A 20,191-nucleotide genomic window follows, 5' to 3' on the forward strand; every position below is an offset into this window, starting at 1 on the left:
ATTGTCTAGCACAGTGCTTCACATAGAGTAGGTGCTAAACAATTATTTATTGAATGAATGAGTGAATGGATGGATGGCTTGGGCTGCTAGGCCCATGCTTATTTGCCTGATACTGATTCGCTTCAAGTTTACTTCAAGTAGTAATCAGAGACTGACATTGTTGTCTTTCCTTTGCTTTCTAGGAGACAGTTAACTGAAAGGAACTTGCCCCACTACTGCAACTAAACCAGATGCCTTCTTTCACTTCACCAGACCAAGGAGATGACCTGGACGCCTGTGTTTTAAGATTTTCAGACCTTGATTTAAAAGACACAAGGCTTATCAATCCCAGTAGTAGTCTCAAAGCAGAGTTAGATGTCTGTACGAAGAAGAAATACTCGTTTGCCAAAAAAAAGGTAAAATTGCTTATTGCTGTTGATGTTTCAGGATCGTTATGTATAGTTAATTCAGATACATCTATTAGTAGGTCACCACTCGTCAAGGTTTTCCTCCAGGGAGTACAGGGCTAATGAGACAGGAGGCTGCTGCCATGCTCAAAGTACTAGTCAGAATCATTATCCAGTGATCTTAAGTTAGTGCCAGGCAAAGAAGAATCATGAGCAAGGTGTGGCTATGGAACACTTATGGTTGAGTATTTGAGGACAGATCCTAGACAGATGGGCTGGATTCCTTTTCCCACCTATGGATAGAAATACAGGAGCCCAGGAGACTTTAACATAGGGAGAACAGATAGGCAGTAGGGCAGTTGCCATCTAAGACTCCTGATCTGATCTAGCTGGCTGGGTTCTGTTGGTTAGGAGAAAGGACACAATGGTCCAAAATGGTTGTGCAAGCTTGCTGAGGACAGTTGGGATTAGATTATAATGGGAGGTGATGTTGGTGTGCTGCTCTTCTATGCCATTTATCCTTTTTTGCAGAGAACATTGACTCAAACCTCTTCCTATTGAAGGTCAGAGCAAGGAAAATGACCTGAGGACATGCAACTGAGACTTAGTTTTCTTACTTTCTGTCTGCTATCCTTCTGCAGGTAGCTGTTGTTGGCTTCATGTCAAAGAATAATAGATGTTTCTGCTTATAACCTCTTACCCACCATGCCTCTGCTCTCATCTCACGCAGATGTCTATGAAAATGAAACGCAAAGGGTACAGAAAGGTTTTTTTCAAGTACTATCTTGCAATAATTTCAGACTTAGAGAAAAGCTGCCACAATTGTATAGTGGACCCTCATATCCCCTTTGTACACAGGCTCCATTCCTGTTTTATCAAGTGTCACAAATGGCTTTTATAGATCCATTCTAGGATCACATGTTACATTGAGTTGTGTTTCATACCTTCTTCAGTCTGGAGCACTTTCTTATTTTTTTCCTCCTGTGAAATCATGACCATGACATACTTGAAGATTACATGAGTTATTTTGTAGAATATCCCTTTGTTTGATTTTAACTTATATTTCCTTATGATTAGATTCAGATTGGTGCTTTTATTAACAAGACTATCCCACAAGAGATGCTGTGTTCATCTGGCTACAGTCTATCAGGTGGTTCACAGTGGCGATTTGTCCCATTAGTGGTGATGTGAACTTTGTTTACTTGATTAAGGGAGTGTCTGTCAGATTTTTCTGCTATAAATTTTTCTTTTTTCCCTTTTAAATTACTTAGCATTTGGGGGGAAATGCTTTGGGCCTATGTAATTATCTTTTTCCTCATCCAGCTTTCATCTTCTAGCTTTAGATTCATTGATGTTTCTCTGCTTAGTTGATTGTTACTGTGATGGCTGCTAAAGGGTGATTTTCTAATTGCTTCGTTCCTTCTAGATTTAGTGTTTGGCATTCTGCTGTAAAGAAGAGCTTTCTCTTCTCCCAATTTATTTGTATCCGTGTGCATTCAGGTTACATTTTATTTGTTGAGTTACAGTCCATTATGTTATTGTTTATTATGATCAAATCATCTCACATTTTGCTCGGAATCCTTTCAAGCTAGTCTCTACGTCCTTTTGACTTGTTCCCATCATTCTTTGAGCATTTCCTTACTTTCTGATTCAACAAGGTGTTCCAAGGTCATCTTGCATTTTTCCTGACCCATCCCTGGAGTCAGACATTTCTTCAGGGAGCTCTGGTTCCTTCTAGTGAAGGACTGTCAAAAACCAAAACCCAGAGGTTCTGCGAGCTCATTGCTACCAAATATTGCCTCTCCCAGGACCTCTGGTGTATGGAGCTAGGAAAATATATAGATGAATACACAAATGTCTAGATGTATATATACTTCTGTATTTTCTACTGTCTCAGTATTAATCACACCATGAGCACATGCCAATACTTTCCGTTCCATTCCAGCATCACAAGAGTTTTTTTCTAACTCTCCCTTTCCAATATTTATAAGTTCCCTATTTGATGAGGTTGGTGAGAAATCTAGTTCCAATCGGTCCCAGTATATTTTCTTTTTTGCTTGTTCTCTTGTATGGAATAATCAATGTACTCACCCTACCAAGTTGCCTCCTTTACCAGGACCTGCCTTCCCCTTGTAGGCCTCACTCACCTCTGAGCTGCATCCTGGCCTCTCTTTCCTTGAACAGACTCCATAGAGGCCCTAACTGCTGCTAGGTCCTCAGTGCCTTGTTCACAAAATCTTAAAAGACCAGATAAGATTTGAAAATCAAAGTTTAAACGAAGAAGCACTTATGTTGACATACATGCACACACACTCTCTCTCTCTCTTTGCCTATTTGGAAAGAATAACTGCAATAGAGTATAAAAAATGCCCTCCAGTGTAATTTCCTCTATTTCTGTCTGAGACACTCCAAATACAGTTGTGTACAGCTAGAGGATGGTCCACTTTGGTGGTTCATATTTGTTATCAATGTTTAGAGTGCCCATTTTTGGATGCTTTACAGTAGTTTCCATATATGTTAAAAAAGTTAAAAAAATACATACATACACAGGTATATATAAATACCTCTCTTCCCATTAGACCAGAAGGGAACAATTGTTGAGACACTGATAAACATAATCCCATTCAGCCTCCTTTTGTACATCAAAATACCACAGAGTTGAAAAACATGAAAAACTGGGAAACAAATTTGTGATAACCATGATTAAGAAAAGGTCACTGAAACCACTTACAAATCAGGAAGAAAACAAATGCCACAATAGAAAAATAGGAAATAGATATGAATAGGTAAGCTATACAAGAACAAGGAATTGATATGAAAAAATACCCTCCTAATCAAATACATGCAGATGAAAGTATATCTCTTTTGCCTTGTAATTCAGGTCAACACTAGAAATACTGATAATAAAAAAATGCTGATAAAACTTGATGCTGTGGATAGAATGTCACCTTGTTGGTGAGCATATATAAACTGGTATGATTTTTCTGGAAGTCACTATCACAATTTTAAGTTTCCTGTTTCTTCATCCCAAAAGTTTTATTTTAGACATTTATTTAAGGTAGATGGTTAAAGAGATAATAGAAAGATGTATGCATGGAATGCTCATTGAACATTGCTTATAACTGCAAATATTGGAAACAAAAAAATGGCCGTTAGGAATTGGTTAACAGAATTATGGTACATCCACAGTTTTCTGTTTAATTTTTTTAAACAGTAAGAATAAAAACAAATTATTTTCCAAAAAACAAGTCAACACATCTTGATATATTTCTTTCTGTTCTTTCTCAGTGTACTTTTTAATATAGTTGAGATTATATTGTAGAAGTAAATTTTATCCATTGTTTTTCATTTAACGTTATATCATAAGTATTTTCCCTTATAATTTAAAACTAACTGCTCAATATTCCATAGTAAGTATATCCCGTAATTTCCTTGACCATTTCGTTTTTAGAAGTGACATAGTGTTGTTTGTAATGTTTTACTAATTTCTGAAATTCAAGCCCTTTCCTTAAGAACAAGTTTTAGATTGAGGTATAAGTTTACAAAGAAAACTTACTCTCAGGAAGTTCTTCTATAAAAAAATAGGACATAAAACTAGAAAACCCTGTGGAAAGATAAGGGATTCACTGAGACTTCTACCAGCTTTAAACTTAAGATTAACAGTGGCATATTTGAAATGTAATTGCAGGCATTTGCCCTTTTCGTCAAAACCAAAGAAATTCCAGCACCTTCTTTTGAATGTAAAGAAAAGTGGTGGAAATGCTGTCAACAGCTCTTCAGAGACCAGATCAGCATCCACAGACATGCAGCAACACAACATGCTGATGAGATTTGCCACCAGACTGCTTCTGTGTTAAAGCAGCTGGCTGTGACATTGAACACCTCAAAGAGCCTTAAGTCTGAGGTCAATAGGAACCCTCAAAAAGAGTACTTTATCTATAATCATGAAGTGTCTGCTTGGCTCCCTGATTTAAGCTGCTTTAGCCCTGATGAGTTGATAAGGTAAGAATTTCATTCTGTACTTCAGTTTAACTTTAAAAGTTGTTCCAGCCGCAATGTGATACCACTCCTATCCATGAAAATGGCAAGATCCTTAAGGCACAGAATTTCTCTGTGGCCTGCTAAGCTAAGCCAAAACCACATACTCTGTATTACAGAAGCAATAGCATACACCCATGTAGCTGGCAGCGTTCACTAGGTTTTGTGGAAGGCTACATCTAATCTTCTCTAGGGAGAGGTAATGAACAGAACATTGTATTGTTTTCAAAGAGAAATTGGAAGGCTCAGAAATGTTAATGATCTCTCTACCCTGACTAATATTAGAGTTTTAATTAATTAATTAATTTATACAGAAGCTACCTTTTGTTTTTTATTTTTATTTATTTATTTTTAAAGACTTTATTTATTTATTCATAGAGACACACACACAGAGAGAGAGAGGCAGAGACATAGGCAGAGAGGGAAGCAGGCTCCATGCCGGGAGCCTGACATGGGACTCGATCCAGGGTCTCCAGGATCCCGTCCTGGGCAGCAGGCGGCGCTAAACCACTGCGCCCAAATATTAGAGTTTTAAAACAGTTTTTATTACCAAATATTTTCTGAGTTGAATATGTTTTAGAAGGGATATTAACTTTTAAAACTGGGGCATAGGATTAGAAGTTTAGATTGTGCCTTTGAAAAACTCACCAAGTTATATTACAGAATTCTAGAGGACAAATTTCTGATTTTAAGCAATTTCTGAACTATTTGGTGAGGAGAAAATGTCCAAATTTAATATACTCTTGTCATTAGTATTCAGTTTCCCCTGCCTTTGAAAAAGTCACCAAATTATAAGAATTGTTCTCTATTCCCCATGTTTATCAAGAGAAGGAGAAAGAGAATTGAACTTGGAGTGAGAGTTGAGGTAGTCACTAAAATTCTTGGTACCGTTATTTTCTCACCTCTAAAATAGGAATAAGGATGCCTGCCCTGCTTCTGCACAGTGTTTCTCTATAAATTATATAAAATGATGATGGTAAGAGCACCGCTGAACTATAAAGTACTGTACAAACATGGCCTTTTTGCTTCTCTATGGTTCCATGCCTCAAGGAATTTGCTTTCTAGTGAGAGAAATAAAGGATACATGAAACAATTAGCAGATGATATGAGACAGGCTATATAATTATCAGTTGAATCGTGTAACAGATAATAATTTGTTCCAGTAGTTTAGAGAAAGAAAAATAGGTTCTAAAATAGACAAGGTTTCAGAGGAGAGTAGGCCCTGCAATATGATGAAGGTATTGGTGAGAGTTTCAGATTCCAGAGCTGGCTGGGACCTTCATTATCCTTTATTCCATAGCATTCTCTAAAATATGTTCTATGCAATACCAGTTCTGAAGGATGTTAACAGGCATTAAAGAGAGATGCCAAAGACAAATAAGGTTGGGAAGCACAAGCTTAAAATGTTCTTTACTGCAGGACTTTTCAGAGCCTTGAATAGATAAAAGGCTTTCATTGAGATTCTCAAAGAGGGAGATACTATCTGCAAGGTTTCTCCTACATGTAATTTCATAGGATAGCTCCAGAGCATACTTTGGAAAGTGCAGTCAGTCCATTTCACTTCTCTGGTTTTATAGATGAGGAAGTCAATGTCAGAGATGATAAGAGACTAGGTCCCAGGTCTCACGACTAGTTAGTATAAGACTGCACAGTGTGGCAGAGAGTATGGAGTCTAGTGTCAGAAGACTGTTGTTGATGTCTTGACTGTCACCCTGTAGCTGTCTCATCTAGGAGGAATTGCCCTTGGTTTACTCAGCTATAAAGTGGGGATAATAATAACCCTTCCTATGGTTAAGAGGATTACATGAAAAAATGGAAGTGAAACCTTCTTGTATGGTGAGAGATTAAAAAACAGATACTGCCTTGCCTGAGAGGATAAGCCAGAAAGGACTCAAATTTCCAGCTGTTCTGTAAAATGGGTTCTTATTTCCTGTCTCATGGATATGATGATGAAATGAGAAAATCAGAGTACACTCACTTTTTTGTAAAGTAGATTGGGTGCAGATAATGTCTTCTTCGGAGCAAATGCTGATGGGAGTTGCTCCTTATTTCAGAGCAATAGTAGGAGCAAAGTTAGCCTCTGTCTTGGCCTCCCCTCTAACACTTCCTGGGTCTACTTGGTGACTTGTGGCTGCTTTATGCCAGTGACTCCAATGTTTTTTTCCCTGTGGCTTTCTTCTTCTAGTGGCCAGGGCAGTGATGAAGGAGAGGTGCTACTTTATTACTGCTACCGTGACCTGGAGGATCCGCACTGGGTCTGTGCCTGGCAGACGGCTCTGTGTCAGCACCTGTACCTCACAGGCAAGGTAATGCCTCCCACACCCCACCCTTCAGGGGACTCCTCTTGTCTCCAGTTTGGATTACAGAGGTTGTGCTCAAGACAAAAAGGATTCAGTGTCAGGCTCTTAGAAATCCTGCTAGGCTTTTAAGTCGATTACTGAACAGTAATTTAACATGGCGTTTTATGACAGTATTTAATGGACTGAGAATCAGCAGACTTTTTCTTCCAGAGCCAAATAGTACTTTTGGCTTTGCACAAAAACTACTCACTCCTGCTTTTATTAAGCCCTAAAGTTGTATGTGTAATTGTGAAGAAAATATAACAAGGTACAATTGGGTTAATTCTGCAATATTTCTTATCAGTTGTCTAGCCATTGTATGTTGTTTAAAAACTAAAGTTTAAATCTTTATGATCTTGCCTGCTTAGATAGGCTTTTCCTTGGTAGAAAATTCCTATAGACTGTACTCAAGAAGTACCTAAAATGGATTTCGTTGATTTTTTTAAAGATTTTATTTATTTAGAGAGTGTGAGCAGGGGGAGGGGTAGAGGAAGGGGCGGAGAGAGAGAATGTCAAGCAGACTCTGCACTGACCACGGAGCCCTATGTGGGGCTCAGTCTCACAACCCTGGGGTCATGACTTGAGCTGAAACCAAGAGTTGGACACTTAACCAACTGAGCCACCCAGGTGCCCCTGATTTTGTTGATTTTTAAGTCCATCCAATAAATTATATTCGTTTCCTAAACAAAACCTACTCAACCCTGCCACTATAATATGAAAACAAACATAAACACTAGGTATAAGAATGGGTATGGCTGTGTCCCCATAAAACTGTATGCAGAAACATAATTTGCTGACCTCTGGCATTAGGAAATGTTCTTGATATGTTAGCTAGGAAAAATTTCACAGAACTATACATACAGTAGGATTCCAAGTTGCTTCTTACTTTTCCTAGATCATGCCAGGGTCCTTTACCATTTTGTGGTGTTGACATTTGCTGTTCCCTTCTCTCTAGAATGCTTCGCCCCTAGATCTTTGTTTGGCATGTTCCTCACTTCGGATCTCTGCCTGCGTACATATAATCTCCTGATCCAAAAGCAGTCCTCTCTCTAAAACTTCCCACTTTTTGTCCCATTCTGCTTGGAGAATTTAAAAGACTTCATTAACATCTGAAAGTATAATCTTTGTTTAATTTGTTGCAGTCTGTCTCTCTAATAAAAGCTTGCTAAGGACAGGAACTTTGTCTTAATTAATTGATGTATTCTTAGTGCTAGATCAGGGCTTGGCACATAGCAGATGATAAATATTTGGGGAGTGTTGAATAAAGGACTAAATATACATTTATAACAAAACCACAAGTGTTTGTATATAAAGATGGAAGGTAGACGATATCAAAATGTTAATTATGGGCAGTTCGGGTGGCTCGGTGGTTTAGCGCCGCCTTCAGCCCAGGGCGTGATCCTGGAGACCCAGGATCAAGTCCCACGTCAGGCTCTCTGCATGGAGCCTGCTTCTCCTTCTGCCTGTGTCTCTGCCTCTTTCTCTCTCTCTCTGTCTCTCATGAATAAATAAATAAAATCTTTTAAAAAAATGTTAATTATGATTATGTCTACATGGTAAGATTGTGGATGGTTTTTGTTATTTTTCTAAAAATAAAATTTTTTTTTGAGTGGGGGACACCTGGGTGGCTTAGTTGGTTAAACGTCTGACTCTTGATTTTGGCTCAAGTCATGATCTCAGGGTTATGAGATTGAGCCCAGAGAGCAGCTCTGTGCTGAGTGTGGGACCTGCTTAAGATTCTCTCCCTCTGTTTCCCCACTTGTGCACAAGCTTACTCGTGCACATGTGCACTCACTCTCCAAAAAAAAAAATAAATAAATAAGAGGGGGTGGGTGGGGAAGGGGCAGAGGGAGAAGGAGAGAGAGAGAGGCTCGATCTCAACCCTGAGATCATGACCTGAGCAGAAATCAAAAGTCTGATACCTAACTGACTGAGCCACCCAGGCGCCCCTTTTCTAAAACATTCTTAATGATTGCATATATTAACACAAACGTAAATGTATATAGACATAGAATTATCTATACATATATATATACACACACACATACTTGTATACAAATATGTATGTATAAAAACAGAGAGAGAGAGATGATGTATTTTTAATAAACTTATATCAAAAGGAAAAGGAAGTGAATTAGATTTACTCTGAGGTCTCCTTGGGGTATGACACTGTACTATCTTAAGCGTGATCTTTCCCACAGGTATTTTAAGTCCCTGAGGCAGTCGTTTGATCAGTAATGTTTTCCACACTCATGTTTCCTAACAGATGGTGCCAAAAGTTTCCTTTAGCTCAGTTAGTTCATTATCATGTCCTGCCCTTTCTACCTCTACAGTACCCCTTGCCTCCATTCACTCCTGCCTCCTCCTCCATGACCTCTGTCCTCCACTTCAGTAGCTTTTAAACCACTCTTGTTCTTCTGTCCTTGCCTGCCATTTAATCCATCCTTCACTCTGCAGCCAGAATCATCTTAAAAGGTAAATTAAACACCCTGTGTGCTCCTCAGAATCTCTCAGTGTCTCTCTAATGCATTTAGCTTAAAACCCAAATCCTTAACATAGCCTTAGGTTCCTGCATAATTTGGCCCCTTCCTACCTTTTCTGCCTATCTGATGTCATTCTTCACTCATCCAGCGACATGCTCTTTCAGTTTTTTGGAGCCCACAAAGTTTTTTTTTGTGTCTTTGGGTCTTTTTCCAGGCAAACTCTCTTCAAGGAAATCTCCCACACCCACAGTTTCTTCTGTAAAATTTCTACTCAACCTTCAGTTCTTAGTTCCAGTGATACTTCTACAAAGAGACCTTTCTTGACCTTAAATCCAAGTTCATTTTCCCCGGTACACTCTCGCATAGCATCTTGCGGTTATTTTTCATGGCCCTTGTCACTCTGTAACTTTTATCTTAATATCTGTGACCTCCCATAGTCCGTAAGCTCTAAGAGGGCAAGAACTCTTTTCTTTCACTGTTGGATCTCTAATTCCTAACACAATTCCTGGCATATAGTAAAAAAAAAAAAAAAAAAGAAAAGAAAGAAAGAAAAAAGCTAGTAAACATTTGTGGAATGAATACCTTTTTTTTTAAAGTACACTCCACAAGCAGCATGGAGCCCAACATGGGGCTTGGACTCATGGTTATGAGGTCAAGACCTGAGCTGAGATCAAGAGTTGGACATGTAACCAACTGAGCCTCCTAGACACCCCCAGAATGAATTACATTTATTATCACCTCTATTTAGAGAACACCCTGAAAGATGGATGTTCTCCCAGTGAAGCTGAATGTACAAAATATGAAATCAATCTCTTTCCTTGTTTGGGGTCAGATTTTTATTCTTGGCCCAGTCTCGAGGTGAACTAGCAATGAGGGTCCCTACCCACAAGGTGGCAGCACATGCCCGGGTCTTAGTGTAAATCCTTAGACTTGAAGGATACCTACCTGCCCAGTTGACTGAGGAAATTTTCTGCTGGTGGGAGAATATTGGCATTTAGGTAGAGAAAGAAGAGAACTTCAAGATTCTAGGAAGAAGTTCTGATGCCTATTGCTATACATTCTGTATTGCCACAAGAAATTTGAGGGGACACATTGGAGGCTTTGGAAGGGAAAAATTAATGTGATTTGGAATGAATATCTGGCTTTGAATCACAGATGTACCATCTACCAACTCTGTGCCCCTGGGCAAGTTGCTTGATTTCTCTGAGCTCCTATTTCCTTTTCTATCAGATGGAGATCATGATACCTACCTTTCAGGATTATAATATAAAGCTCCTGTATCATAGCAGGTGTTCAATAAATGCTAACTATTGCCGTCCATCCCTGAGGTATAAGGCCTTCCTCATTAAGGAGTCACCTTGAAGGTCTCTCTTGAAGACTCTTAGGGATTGAAAGTCTAGTAGTGCATGAGTTTCGAGTTATACAGGGATTAGGTGTGCTTGTCTTTTATTTGGGGTTTGAGATTAAAATAACATAGGAAAGAATCTACTAGCCTACCCTAAAGACAGTTACATAGAAGTATGTACTTTATCTGCCACAGTCAAAAACAGTTTTAGAGTAGATTTCCTGACACTTACTCTGGTTCAGCTCTATTTTTCTATATAGATTCTTGAAAAAATAGAAGTTGTTTGGTGGGATAGTTGTCTGTACAGCAGAGATGGCATACTCTTCCTACTTTCCTCTCCTGTGCCCAGAATAGGCTTTATCAGACTGCAGTACTTTCTCAAGGAGCCTGAATGTGATCCAGAATCCTCATCATGGAACTCTGGCTAGCTACTACTAGTGATTTGGCATTGGCTTATGAAATGAATCCCATTTATATCCGTGCCCTAAAGAATCAAGTGAGGCAACAAAGTATCTTCTCTGGGTCCTGACAAAGGGCAACCTTTAACATTTTCCAAATTCTAGTGCATTAGTAGGTATCATTACCATATAAATGGTAGTAACAATATAGAACCTCTGTCTCCGTAGAGTACCATGATGGTAGAGTGTTGTCCTTTCTCTCTAGCATTTTTCTCTAGAGAGCTCAGCTCATTCTAAATAGATCCATCTTTAAATTCGTCCACAGGGTTTTGTGGTACCAAGACAACTACTTTGCAGGCCTCCTTGAGCATTGCCTCTTAAGACAAGGCCCTTAACCCAAGTTCAAATGTCCCCTAACCAGTGAAGCATTTCAAAGAGAATACAGCCTTTGAGAAGCCAAAAAGCCTCCAAAATGGATACACATTTATTTGTTCAACAAATATGAATCGAGTATCTACATGGCAGGCACTGTTCTAAGCACTAGTTACGCAGCAGTGAACAAAAGAGACATGCACCCCTTATGGAACTTGCATTCCAGTGGGTGGGTTTGCAGTGGTGTGCTTCCCTCCAGACATTGTGCAGAGGCGTACTTACATGCATTCTTAGCTCTCAACTGTGCTCTGACTTGGGTAATATCTCCTCAGCAGTTCTCTTCATTGTTGGTTCTCTTTTTATCTCTGTTTTATCAAGATGAAAAAATTGAGATTCAGAGAAGTAAGTTAATTTGCTCAGGGCCACACAGCAAGTAAGTGGCAAAGCTGAGTCTTGATCCTAGATTCACTGACCTGGATTTAGGTTACGGTTGAAATTTATTTCTTTGGTCATTGGACAGCAAATGGGGCTTTCTAGAAGTTTCATTCACTCCATTCTCTTGTTCAGTGCACATCAATTGAGTACCTTCTCTGAACTGTGGGCAGTGCCATTTTAGAAAGCTACAAGTATCTTCACGTGGTAACACTTGTACTGTGTGTCTGCTTTTCCTGCTAAACTCATGGACACGCACAAACCTGTTCTGTCCCGGGAAGATTTAAACTAAGCAAAGAACAGGCTGCATTCCCTTTCTCACCATCTTGTGTCCCAGGTTCGAATTGCTACAGAAGGAATCAATGGGACAGTTGGTGGAAGCAAACTGGCCACCAGACTCTATGTGGAAGTCATGCTTTCCTGCCCATTGTTTAAGGATTATATGTGTAAGGATGATTTTAAGGTAAGAGAAATTAAGAATAAAATGGGTTTAGAGCCATTTGTTTGTGCCTCAGTGCCTCTTCCCACTGTAGAGGAGAGCAGTGTGGAGAAAGAAGCAGTGCCAGATAAACACCCTTTCCCCGTTGGGCTTTGAGGCTGTGCAGGCATAGGAGCATGTGCATTCTAGTTCTTTACTAAGTCACCCTGTGGTCTTGGGCAAGTTAATGCCCTCTTGGATTTTAGTCTCCCTCCCTGTAGAATAAGGATATTACAGTTTGCACAATCTGTGCAAAACTGTAGATATTTTGCTCACTTGAGGGACCACCTGGCTAATTTAGGGCATCACTACGTTATTAGTAAACTTGGAATTGCAAGACTAGTACTTCACACCACATGGGGGTAAAGCTGTTGCTTTCACAGCTGAGCTCCTTTGTTTGAGTGTCCTTGTGCTTTGCCACAGTAAGTGATAAAGGTGGGGAATACCTTACCTGGTGTTAGTGCTGGTGGTGGGAGGGAAAGAAAGGTCATTGCTCCAGAGCAAAAGCTAGGATGTAATCTTACATGCTGAAATTATTCAGTGGTGTTTCAGTTTTGTAGTTAAATGCTCCTAGCCATAGAAACACCTTTTCAATTTAACATTTCTGTATGTGGTAGGTATGTAATAGATATTTATTAGTGTTGAATTATCTGAAACATTTTAGGCCCTAACTCCCTTTCCCTATTAAAACATTAATTCTTACTTTGAGGCTTCTTAAGATTTCAGCTCATAGTATTACAGGACACATATAATTCTTGTATCTGGCACTTGTCTTATATCTGGAGATGGGAGAGTAAGACTGTGTTCTGTTTTGCTTCTCATTGGCTAGACCAGCAAAGGAGGGGCTTGCTGTTTTCCAGAATTGCGTGTTGGTGTGTTTGAAGAAATTGTGCCCATGGGGATCAGTCCCAATAAGATCTCCTACAAGAAGCCTGGTATGCTTGCATTTAGAAGAAACATTTTGCTTTTCTGCAGAGGGACAAAATTTGATATAGAAACAAATGTGGGAGTCAGACACTCTGATCAGTAATCCACTCTTTAAAATAGCTTTGGGATATGGAATTTAAGAAACAAACAAAGAGAAAAGAGACAAAAAACCAGGTTCTTAAGTACAGAGAACAAATTGGTGGTTGCCGGAGGAAAGTGGGTGGGGGAATGAGGGAAATAAAGAGGATTAAGAGTACACTTATCACGATAAGCACTGAGTAATGTACAAAACTGTTGAATCATTATATTGTACATGTGAAGCTAATAGAATATGGTATGTTAATTATACTTTAAAAAAATAGCTGTAGGATGGCCAGCCTGTGGGTCATTCAGTGCTTAAACTGGTTTTCTCTATGGTGCTCTTGATAATTGAAGACTCACCCCTTAGAATGCTCTTATTTTTCCTGATGATTTGGCAAGAAGTTGTTTTCTTGGTTCAAAGATAGCAATCTAGGAAGAGTGTAATTATTACTTATAAATAGTTCATCAACTGAATAACACACAGGTTTTTTGCTACAGGAAGCAAGTGGCTTTCAAATCCAAAGCAGTGTGTTTGCAAGTGCTCTAGAATGTTCTCCTCCCCTTCTTCCCCATGGTTACTGTAGATGGTTGAAAGACATTTGTTTGGTGGGTTTTTTTGTTTTTTCTATGAAAATTTTCAAACATTAAAAAAAGTAGAGAAAATAGTAAAGTGAATTCACATGTACCTGTCATACAACTTCAGCAATTACTAATTCATTACCAACTTTCTTCTATACCCTGTCCCCTTCCCTCATCCTGGATTATTTTGAAGGGAATCCCATTGTCATGTCATTTCATAAATATTTTCGTAAAAATCTCTAAAAGGTAAACATTTAAAATAATAAATAAGGGCTCCCTGGGTGGCACAGTGGTTTAGCGCCTGCCTTTGGCCCAGGGTGCGATCCTGGAGACCCAGGATCGAATCCCACGTTGGGCTCCTGGTGCATGGAGCCTGCTTCTCCCTCTGCCTATGTCTCTGCCTCTCTCTCTCTCTCTCTCTCTCTCTGTGTGACTATCATAAATAAATAAAAATTTAAAATAATAATAATAAATAACTGTTAAGCTATTATTACCTCTAAGCAATTTTAATAGTAATTCCTTAATATTATCAAATATTATCAAACACTAGACAGTATATAAAATTGGCTAGACTAGCAAAGGAGGAGCATGCTGTTTCCCAGAATTGCATGTATTTGAAGAACTCATACCCATGGGGATCTCATAACTTTTTAAAAATATTTATTTATTTATTTATTCATGAGAGACACACAGAGAGACAGAGATACAGAGGGAGAAGCAGGCTCCATGCAGGGAGCCCAATGCAGGATTCAGTCCTCGGACTCTGGGATCATGCCCTGAGCCGAAGGCAGACGCTCAACCACGGAGCTACCCAGGTGTCCTAGGATCTCATAATTTAAAAAATTTGTTTCTATTAGGATTTAAGTAAGATCCACTCATTGTGATGGATCCCGGTGTCTCTAAGTCTCTTTTAACTTATACATTTGCCTTCCTCCTTTTTTTCCCCTTGCAGTTTATTTTTTGAAGGAACTAGGTCATTAATCTATAGTTTCCCACAATCTGGCTAGAGCTGATTGCATCTCTTCTGTCCTCTATTTCCTATAGATTGGTAGTTAGAGCATTGCTGGCAATAGAAATAAAACGTGAGGCACATATGTAATTTTATAGTTTTTAGTAGCCACGTTTTATTTTTCTTTTAAGATTTTATTTATTTATTTATTTATTTATTTATTTATTTATTTATTTGAGAGAGAAGCAGGTGAGCAAGCAAGCATGAATAGGGTGAGGGGCAAAGTGAGAAGCACACTGCCTGCTGAGCAGAGAGCCCAGTGCTGGGGCTCAATCCCAGGATTCTGGGATCATGACCTGAGCTGAAGGCCGACTTCTTAACCAGGTGCCCCTAACAGCCACATTTTAAAAGTAAAGGAAACAAGTGAAATTCATTTTAATAATATGCTTTAATGCAATGTAGATGCAATGTAGCCAAAATATTTCTATGTGTAAGCATTATAAAAAAATTACTAATGGGATATTACTTTTTTTTGCTTACTAAATACTTGAAATCCTGTATCTATGTCACATCTTTGGCCACATTTCAAGAGCCTGATATCCCCATGTGACTAGTGGCTCTTCTGTTAGAGTCCTCAGATCCAGAGACTTGGTTAGATTCAAATTTGATACCCTTTTCTCTCTTTCCCCCCAAGACTGCCTGATAGGTAGCATTGTCCTCTTTCATCAGGAAACACAAAAGTCCGGTTGTCTCTCTTCACTTTCTAATATGTAGGTATTTAAATGAATCCTAAAGGTTAAGCCAGAGTAGGATACAGTCATCCAGGAAAAGAGACTCATGCACGTGGAGAGATGGCCCCAAAAGGGCTGTGTCTACACAGTGCCCCTACCTTAGGATAACTAAAGAGCTCTTGGTCGGTGCTACCGAACATTGTTTGGGAAATTCGGGGAAACTGGGCTCTGGGAAATGTTGTGCTGCTTTCATTTGAGCCTCGTTGTTTGAAGGCACCTCTTTTCAACACGTCCTTGTGAGTCCCTGTCCAGTCAGGCCTTCGAAGGGCTAGTAGAACAGCAGCAAGGAATGGGTTTGGTTCTCTGTAGTGTCCTATAAGTGGAGGTCTTAGCAGATTTCTGTGTTTCTCATCACAGTTTTGAACCTCCCTTTCCAGCTTGTTTTGGTGACCATGTAATTAGGTGATAATAAATCAGTTCTGGCCTCGTAACATTCACCTTACAATGCAGATTCCTTGGCCATGCTCTGGGGCCTGTAGCCTTACCTGGATACTTAGTTTCAAGTGGTTGTTGGTGTTTACCCCTGAGCAGAATGAGCCTCCTTTGGTGCCATCAAGCTCTACCAGAGCCCCTGTCTGTGATGGGTGGTTACTCCCCATTGCCAAATTCACTGGAAGTTCCTCACAATCGACTGGGGTGTCTGGACCCCCAAAGATACAGTAATATTTCTATTCTGTAAAGTTGAGAAGGCCAGGGGGACCCCACCAGACTGAGATTCTCTCCTTTTAGTCTCCTTGGATTATACTAATTTTCTTCTTTTCCTTTCTCTCCTGCCTGCTTTAGCTTTTCCCTCCTTTTCTCTCTCCTGCCCTGCTCTCTCATGTGTCACTTCTGCCATCAGCCCCTCCCACTCTTTTTCTTCACTCATGGACACAGACTTAGACAACATTCTTCTTACCCTTTTTGTCTTTTTAAAGAACAGTCCAACTTTATTCTACAAATTTTACTCTCAGCTGCCTGTCAAGGTTCTTAGCTTTGAACCTAGGCTTGCCTTTGTTAGAGTCAAAACCCTATAGTCAAACACATAGTCATGCCCAAGCTCCTCCACGTACAATGAAAATAGAATGCTGGCTATATAATGGACCAGCAACCCACATGGCAACTTAGATCCCAACTGGCTTTTATTATTGGGTTAGACGAAGTATGGGAATGGAAAATTCTTTGACGAATCATTTCTAAGCCTCCAGATCTCCATGGCACTTATCTATGGAGGAAGGAAGTGAGGTTATCTGGAATCACTGAATAATTTCATCATGGCCATCAGAGAGTGTTATTTTCAGACATAATTGCAGTTATGAATAAAGGTTTGGGTGGAAGGAAACCGAGCAACACATAAGTCATCAGGCTGGGCTAGCTGGGATTGGATTTTGTTTTTGTCTTGTGTAAGTAAATTTTTGGTTTGGTTTTAGGAATCCATTTATCCCCAGGTGAATTTCATAAAGAAGTAGAAAAATTTTTGTCTCAGGCAAATGAAGAACAAAGTGATACTATCCTACTGGACTGCAGAAACTTCTATGAAAGCAAAATAGTAAGTAAGAGTTGAGTTCAGTGGAATGGCAGGTCTCCCCCTTCCCACATCATGGTGTGTTTGTCAAGCGATACTGTGTATGCCTACCTGTGGCCAAGTCACATAGCTCTCCCCGCACTGCTAGCAGCTTCAAAACCCAAGCCTTTGAACTCAGGATCTGGTGAGAACGTCTAAGAAAATAGGAATTAAAGACATCTTGGCACATAATGTATTTGTTGGCTCCCATGTGCCTACCTATGACATGTGTCAAAGATGCTATAAAGTAGGCTATGGGCAGCCTCTCCAGTTCCCATGAGGACTCTGGGAAGATGACCCACAGCCCACCAGTCTTGTTTCTGAGTTCCAGAATTGACGGTGAAAGGTCAGAGTGTAGGATGAGAACAGCAACTAGTAAGTGTTTCCTTGCCACAGGGCCTTGAGTGGGGTTGATGCAGAAAGAACCTTTCTGATCATTACCAGGTATGTTTTTCTGATCATCTTCCAGGTATGTTTTTCTGATCATTTTCCTTCTGTGTCTCTTATATCGCAGGGACGATTCCAGGGCTGCTTAGCTCCAGACATCAGAAAGTTCAGTTACTTCCCTAGCTACATTGACAAAAATCTAGAACTTTTCAGAGAGAAGAAGGTGCTGATGTATTGCACTGGGGGCATCCGTTGTGAGCGGGGTTCAGCCTACCTCAAAGCCAAGGTAAGTTAACCCCCTTGGGGGCCAAGAAAGCTCCACCAACAGCATGTGTTGAGTGTTCCAGCCCCCCTTTCATTCCCTCTCCCACCCCCAACCTGCCAGGGATTTAGTTTTCCCTTGTATGGTTTCAACGTAGAGTTTGTAAGTACAAAATCTGAAGTTCTTAAATCTCAAGATGTGGGAAAGCACTTAACAGTCTTAGAGTCTCATCAAGTACAAAAGGGAAAGCTTAGTTAATATCTCCCTTCTCCTAATCCTTATGCTTGATCCTGAGAAGAACACATTCACATTACATGTTCCAACAGGTGTCTTTCTATATTTAGGAGGCAGCAAAAATAGCTGGGCTTCCCAGGACCTAGTGAAGGCCCTGACTGCTGTCATCACCTGCCATTCGTCTGTGGAACTTACCAGTCTTTGCCTCCTCAAATTTCCTCTTATTTTTCCTCACATAGGGAGTGTGCAAGGAAGTGTTCCAACTCAAGGGTGGCATCCACAAGTACCTGGAAGAATTTCCCAATGGTTTCTACAAAGGGAAGTTGTTTGTTTTTGATGAGCGTTATGCCTTATCCTACAACAGTGATATAGTGTCAGGTAGGTCAGCACGGGCTGGAACTTTTTTTTTTTTTTTAAAGATTTTATTTATTCCAGAGAGACACACAGAGATAGAGAGAGAGGCAGAGACACAGGCAGAAGGAGAAGCAGGCTCCATGCAGGGAGCCCAATGTGGGACTTGATCCTGGGTCTCCAGGATCACACCCTGGGCTGGAGGTGCTAAACCGCTGAGCCACCAGGGCTGACGGGCTGGAACTTAAACCCACAAGGCAGGCACACTCTCTGTATGAACCATTCAGGAAGGCAGCCCAGTACTGGTTATGTGAAGAGGAAAACAGGGAAAAGAAGTAATGAAATATGACCATTTCCCAACAGAGTTAGAGATACAACAGAAGCCTGGATCAGGAATCGGGAGACCTATACTGGGTCCTGGCTTCCCCATTTACTAGTTTGGCAGGTCTTTTCCAGTGGGGATGATGTCACTTGTTCTGCCTACATGCTGGGAGTTGAACTAATAGGTTGAAACAAGGGTCTTAACCAGTAGTTGATATATAGAATCCAGGGGTTCTGTGAATTTGGATAGGAAAATAATTTTATCTTTATTTTTGCAACCCCACACTAACTGTAACACTTCCTTTGATTGTTAATGTAAACCAACAAATCAGTAATGTTAAATGCACAGTGACTATTAAAACCACAATATTTTCATATATTATGAAGACATCTCCAAATAGCATTTATATTCATTATTCTCTCAAAGTGGAAGTGGTTATTAGGTCCCCTGTCTTATTTAATGTGTTAATAAGTATCTTAGCTATATCACAGATTTTTTAAAATGTTTTGATATTTTGTATTTCTGTCTAATTGGTTCCCTTTATAATCCTATGTATTTTTAGAACCTCCAGTAGACACATGTGGTAGGTTAGGTACTTTTGAGTGGTGGCTAGGGCATTCTGAGGTCCAAGGGCCAAGCCCAGGGGTGGGGGTGGCCACAGGAGGATGTAAGTTCAAGAAGCCTGTGGTTTGACTGTAGTGTTAAGTCCTCACTGGTGTGGGGTCAGTAAAAGGAGAATGGAAATAATTCTTAAGAAAACTGGCTCTTGTCCCTGGATGCCATAGTTTTGACCTGGAAAGGTCATAGGCAGACAGCCCTAGTGGCTGTTGTAATTTCCTAGAACTCCTGTGATGAGAGCCTGAGATTGAATTACCACTCCAATAATGAAAAAGATTTGAGTATGATCGCCTTTTCGCCTTTCTTTTTGATCTTTTTATTAATTTTAATTGGCGTTGTATTTGTGTCTCTTATTGAAAGCTACTCGAAATCTGTTTTGGAGCTAGATGGAGAGAAGAATTATAAATAAGTATAAATAGTGGATTTGAGAAATGTTACAGAAGAAAAGTTGGCAGGATTTGATGGGTACTTACATGTGAGTGTGAAGTGAAGGCAAGAGAGTAGGCCCAAAGGTAGCTTAGATAAAACTAATTAAGGAGATTTAAAGAATGATGTTGTCACTGCTAACAGGAAGTTGGCATGGGAAAGTGGGCTGAAAAATAGATAATGGGGAATTTTTTAGGAATCGAGTGGTCAAGTGTCCACTAGCAACAGCAGGAGAGCCTGAGGCTTGGGGGAAGAGGGGCGTGGAATACGGAAGTTGAATATAGATGTGAGATCGTGTGTATTCACATATGTTGTATTCCGTGACAAAGGGAATGATCTAAAGGAAGACCATTGAACCAAGGGGTAATTGGCCAGCTTTGGAATAAAGAAACAATACTATCTTTTCTAAATAGGAAAAAAGAAAAAAATGAGTCACTGAATGTTGGAATC

General features: G+C 39.9%; 1 protein-coding gene across 4 annotated transcripts in view; it reads left to right on the forward strand.

Moving 5' to 3' along the window:
• The window catches only part of TSTD2 (thiosulfate sulfurtransferase like domain containing 2), a 36,822-nt gene that overhangs the window by 2,182 nt on the left and 14,449 nt on the right, over window positions 1-20,191 (forward strand). For 3 of the 4 annotated variants that reach the window (XM_041762947.1, XM_041762945.1, XM_041762946.1), the window contains exons 2-9: window positions 183-395; window positions 4,075-4,388; window positions 6,610-6,730; window positions 12,131-12,256; window positions 13,101-13,206; window positions 17,008-17,126; window positions 17,656-17,814; window positions 18,264-18,402. In XM_041762947.1, coding sequence (XP_041618881.1) covers window positions 231-395; window positions 4,075-4,388; window positions 6,610-6,730; window positions 12,131-12,256; window positions 13,101-13,206; window positions 17,008-17,126; window positions 17,656-17,814; window positions 18,264-18,402 — 1,249 coding nt within the window. In that variant the 5' untranslated portion in view covers window positions 183-230. Of the gene's footprint in view, window positions 1-182; window positions 396-4,072; window positions 4,389-6,609; window positions 6,731-12,130; window positions 12,257-13,100; window positions 13,207-17,007; window positions 17,127-17,655; window positions 17,815-18,263; window positions 18,403-20,191 lie in introns of those variants that run through there. The other variant, XM_041762948.1, reaches the window with a different exon arrangement.

Source organism: Vulpes lagopus, chromosome 7 (genome assembly GCF_018345385.1).
Source record: "Vulpes lagopus strain Blue_001 chromosome 7, ASM1834538v1, whole genome shotgun sequence".
NCBI lineage: Eukaryota > Metazoa > Chordata > Mammalia > Carnivora > Canidae > Vulpes > Vulpes lagopus.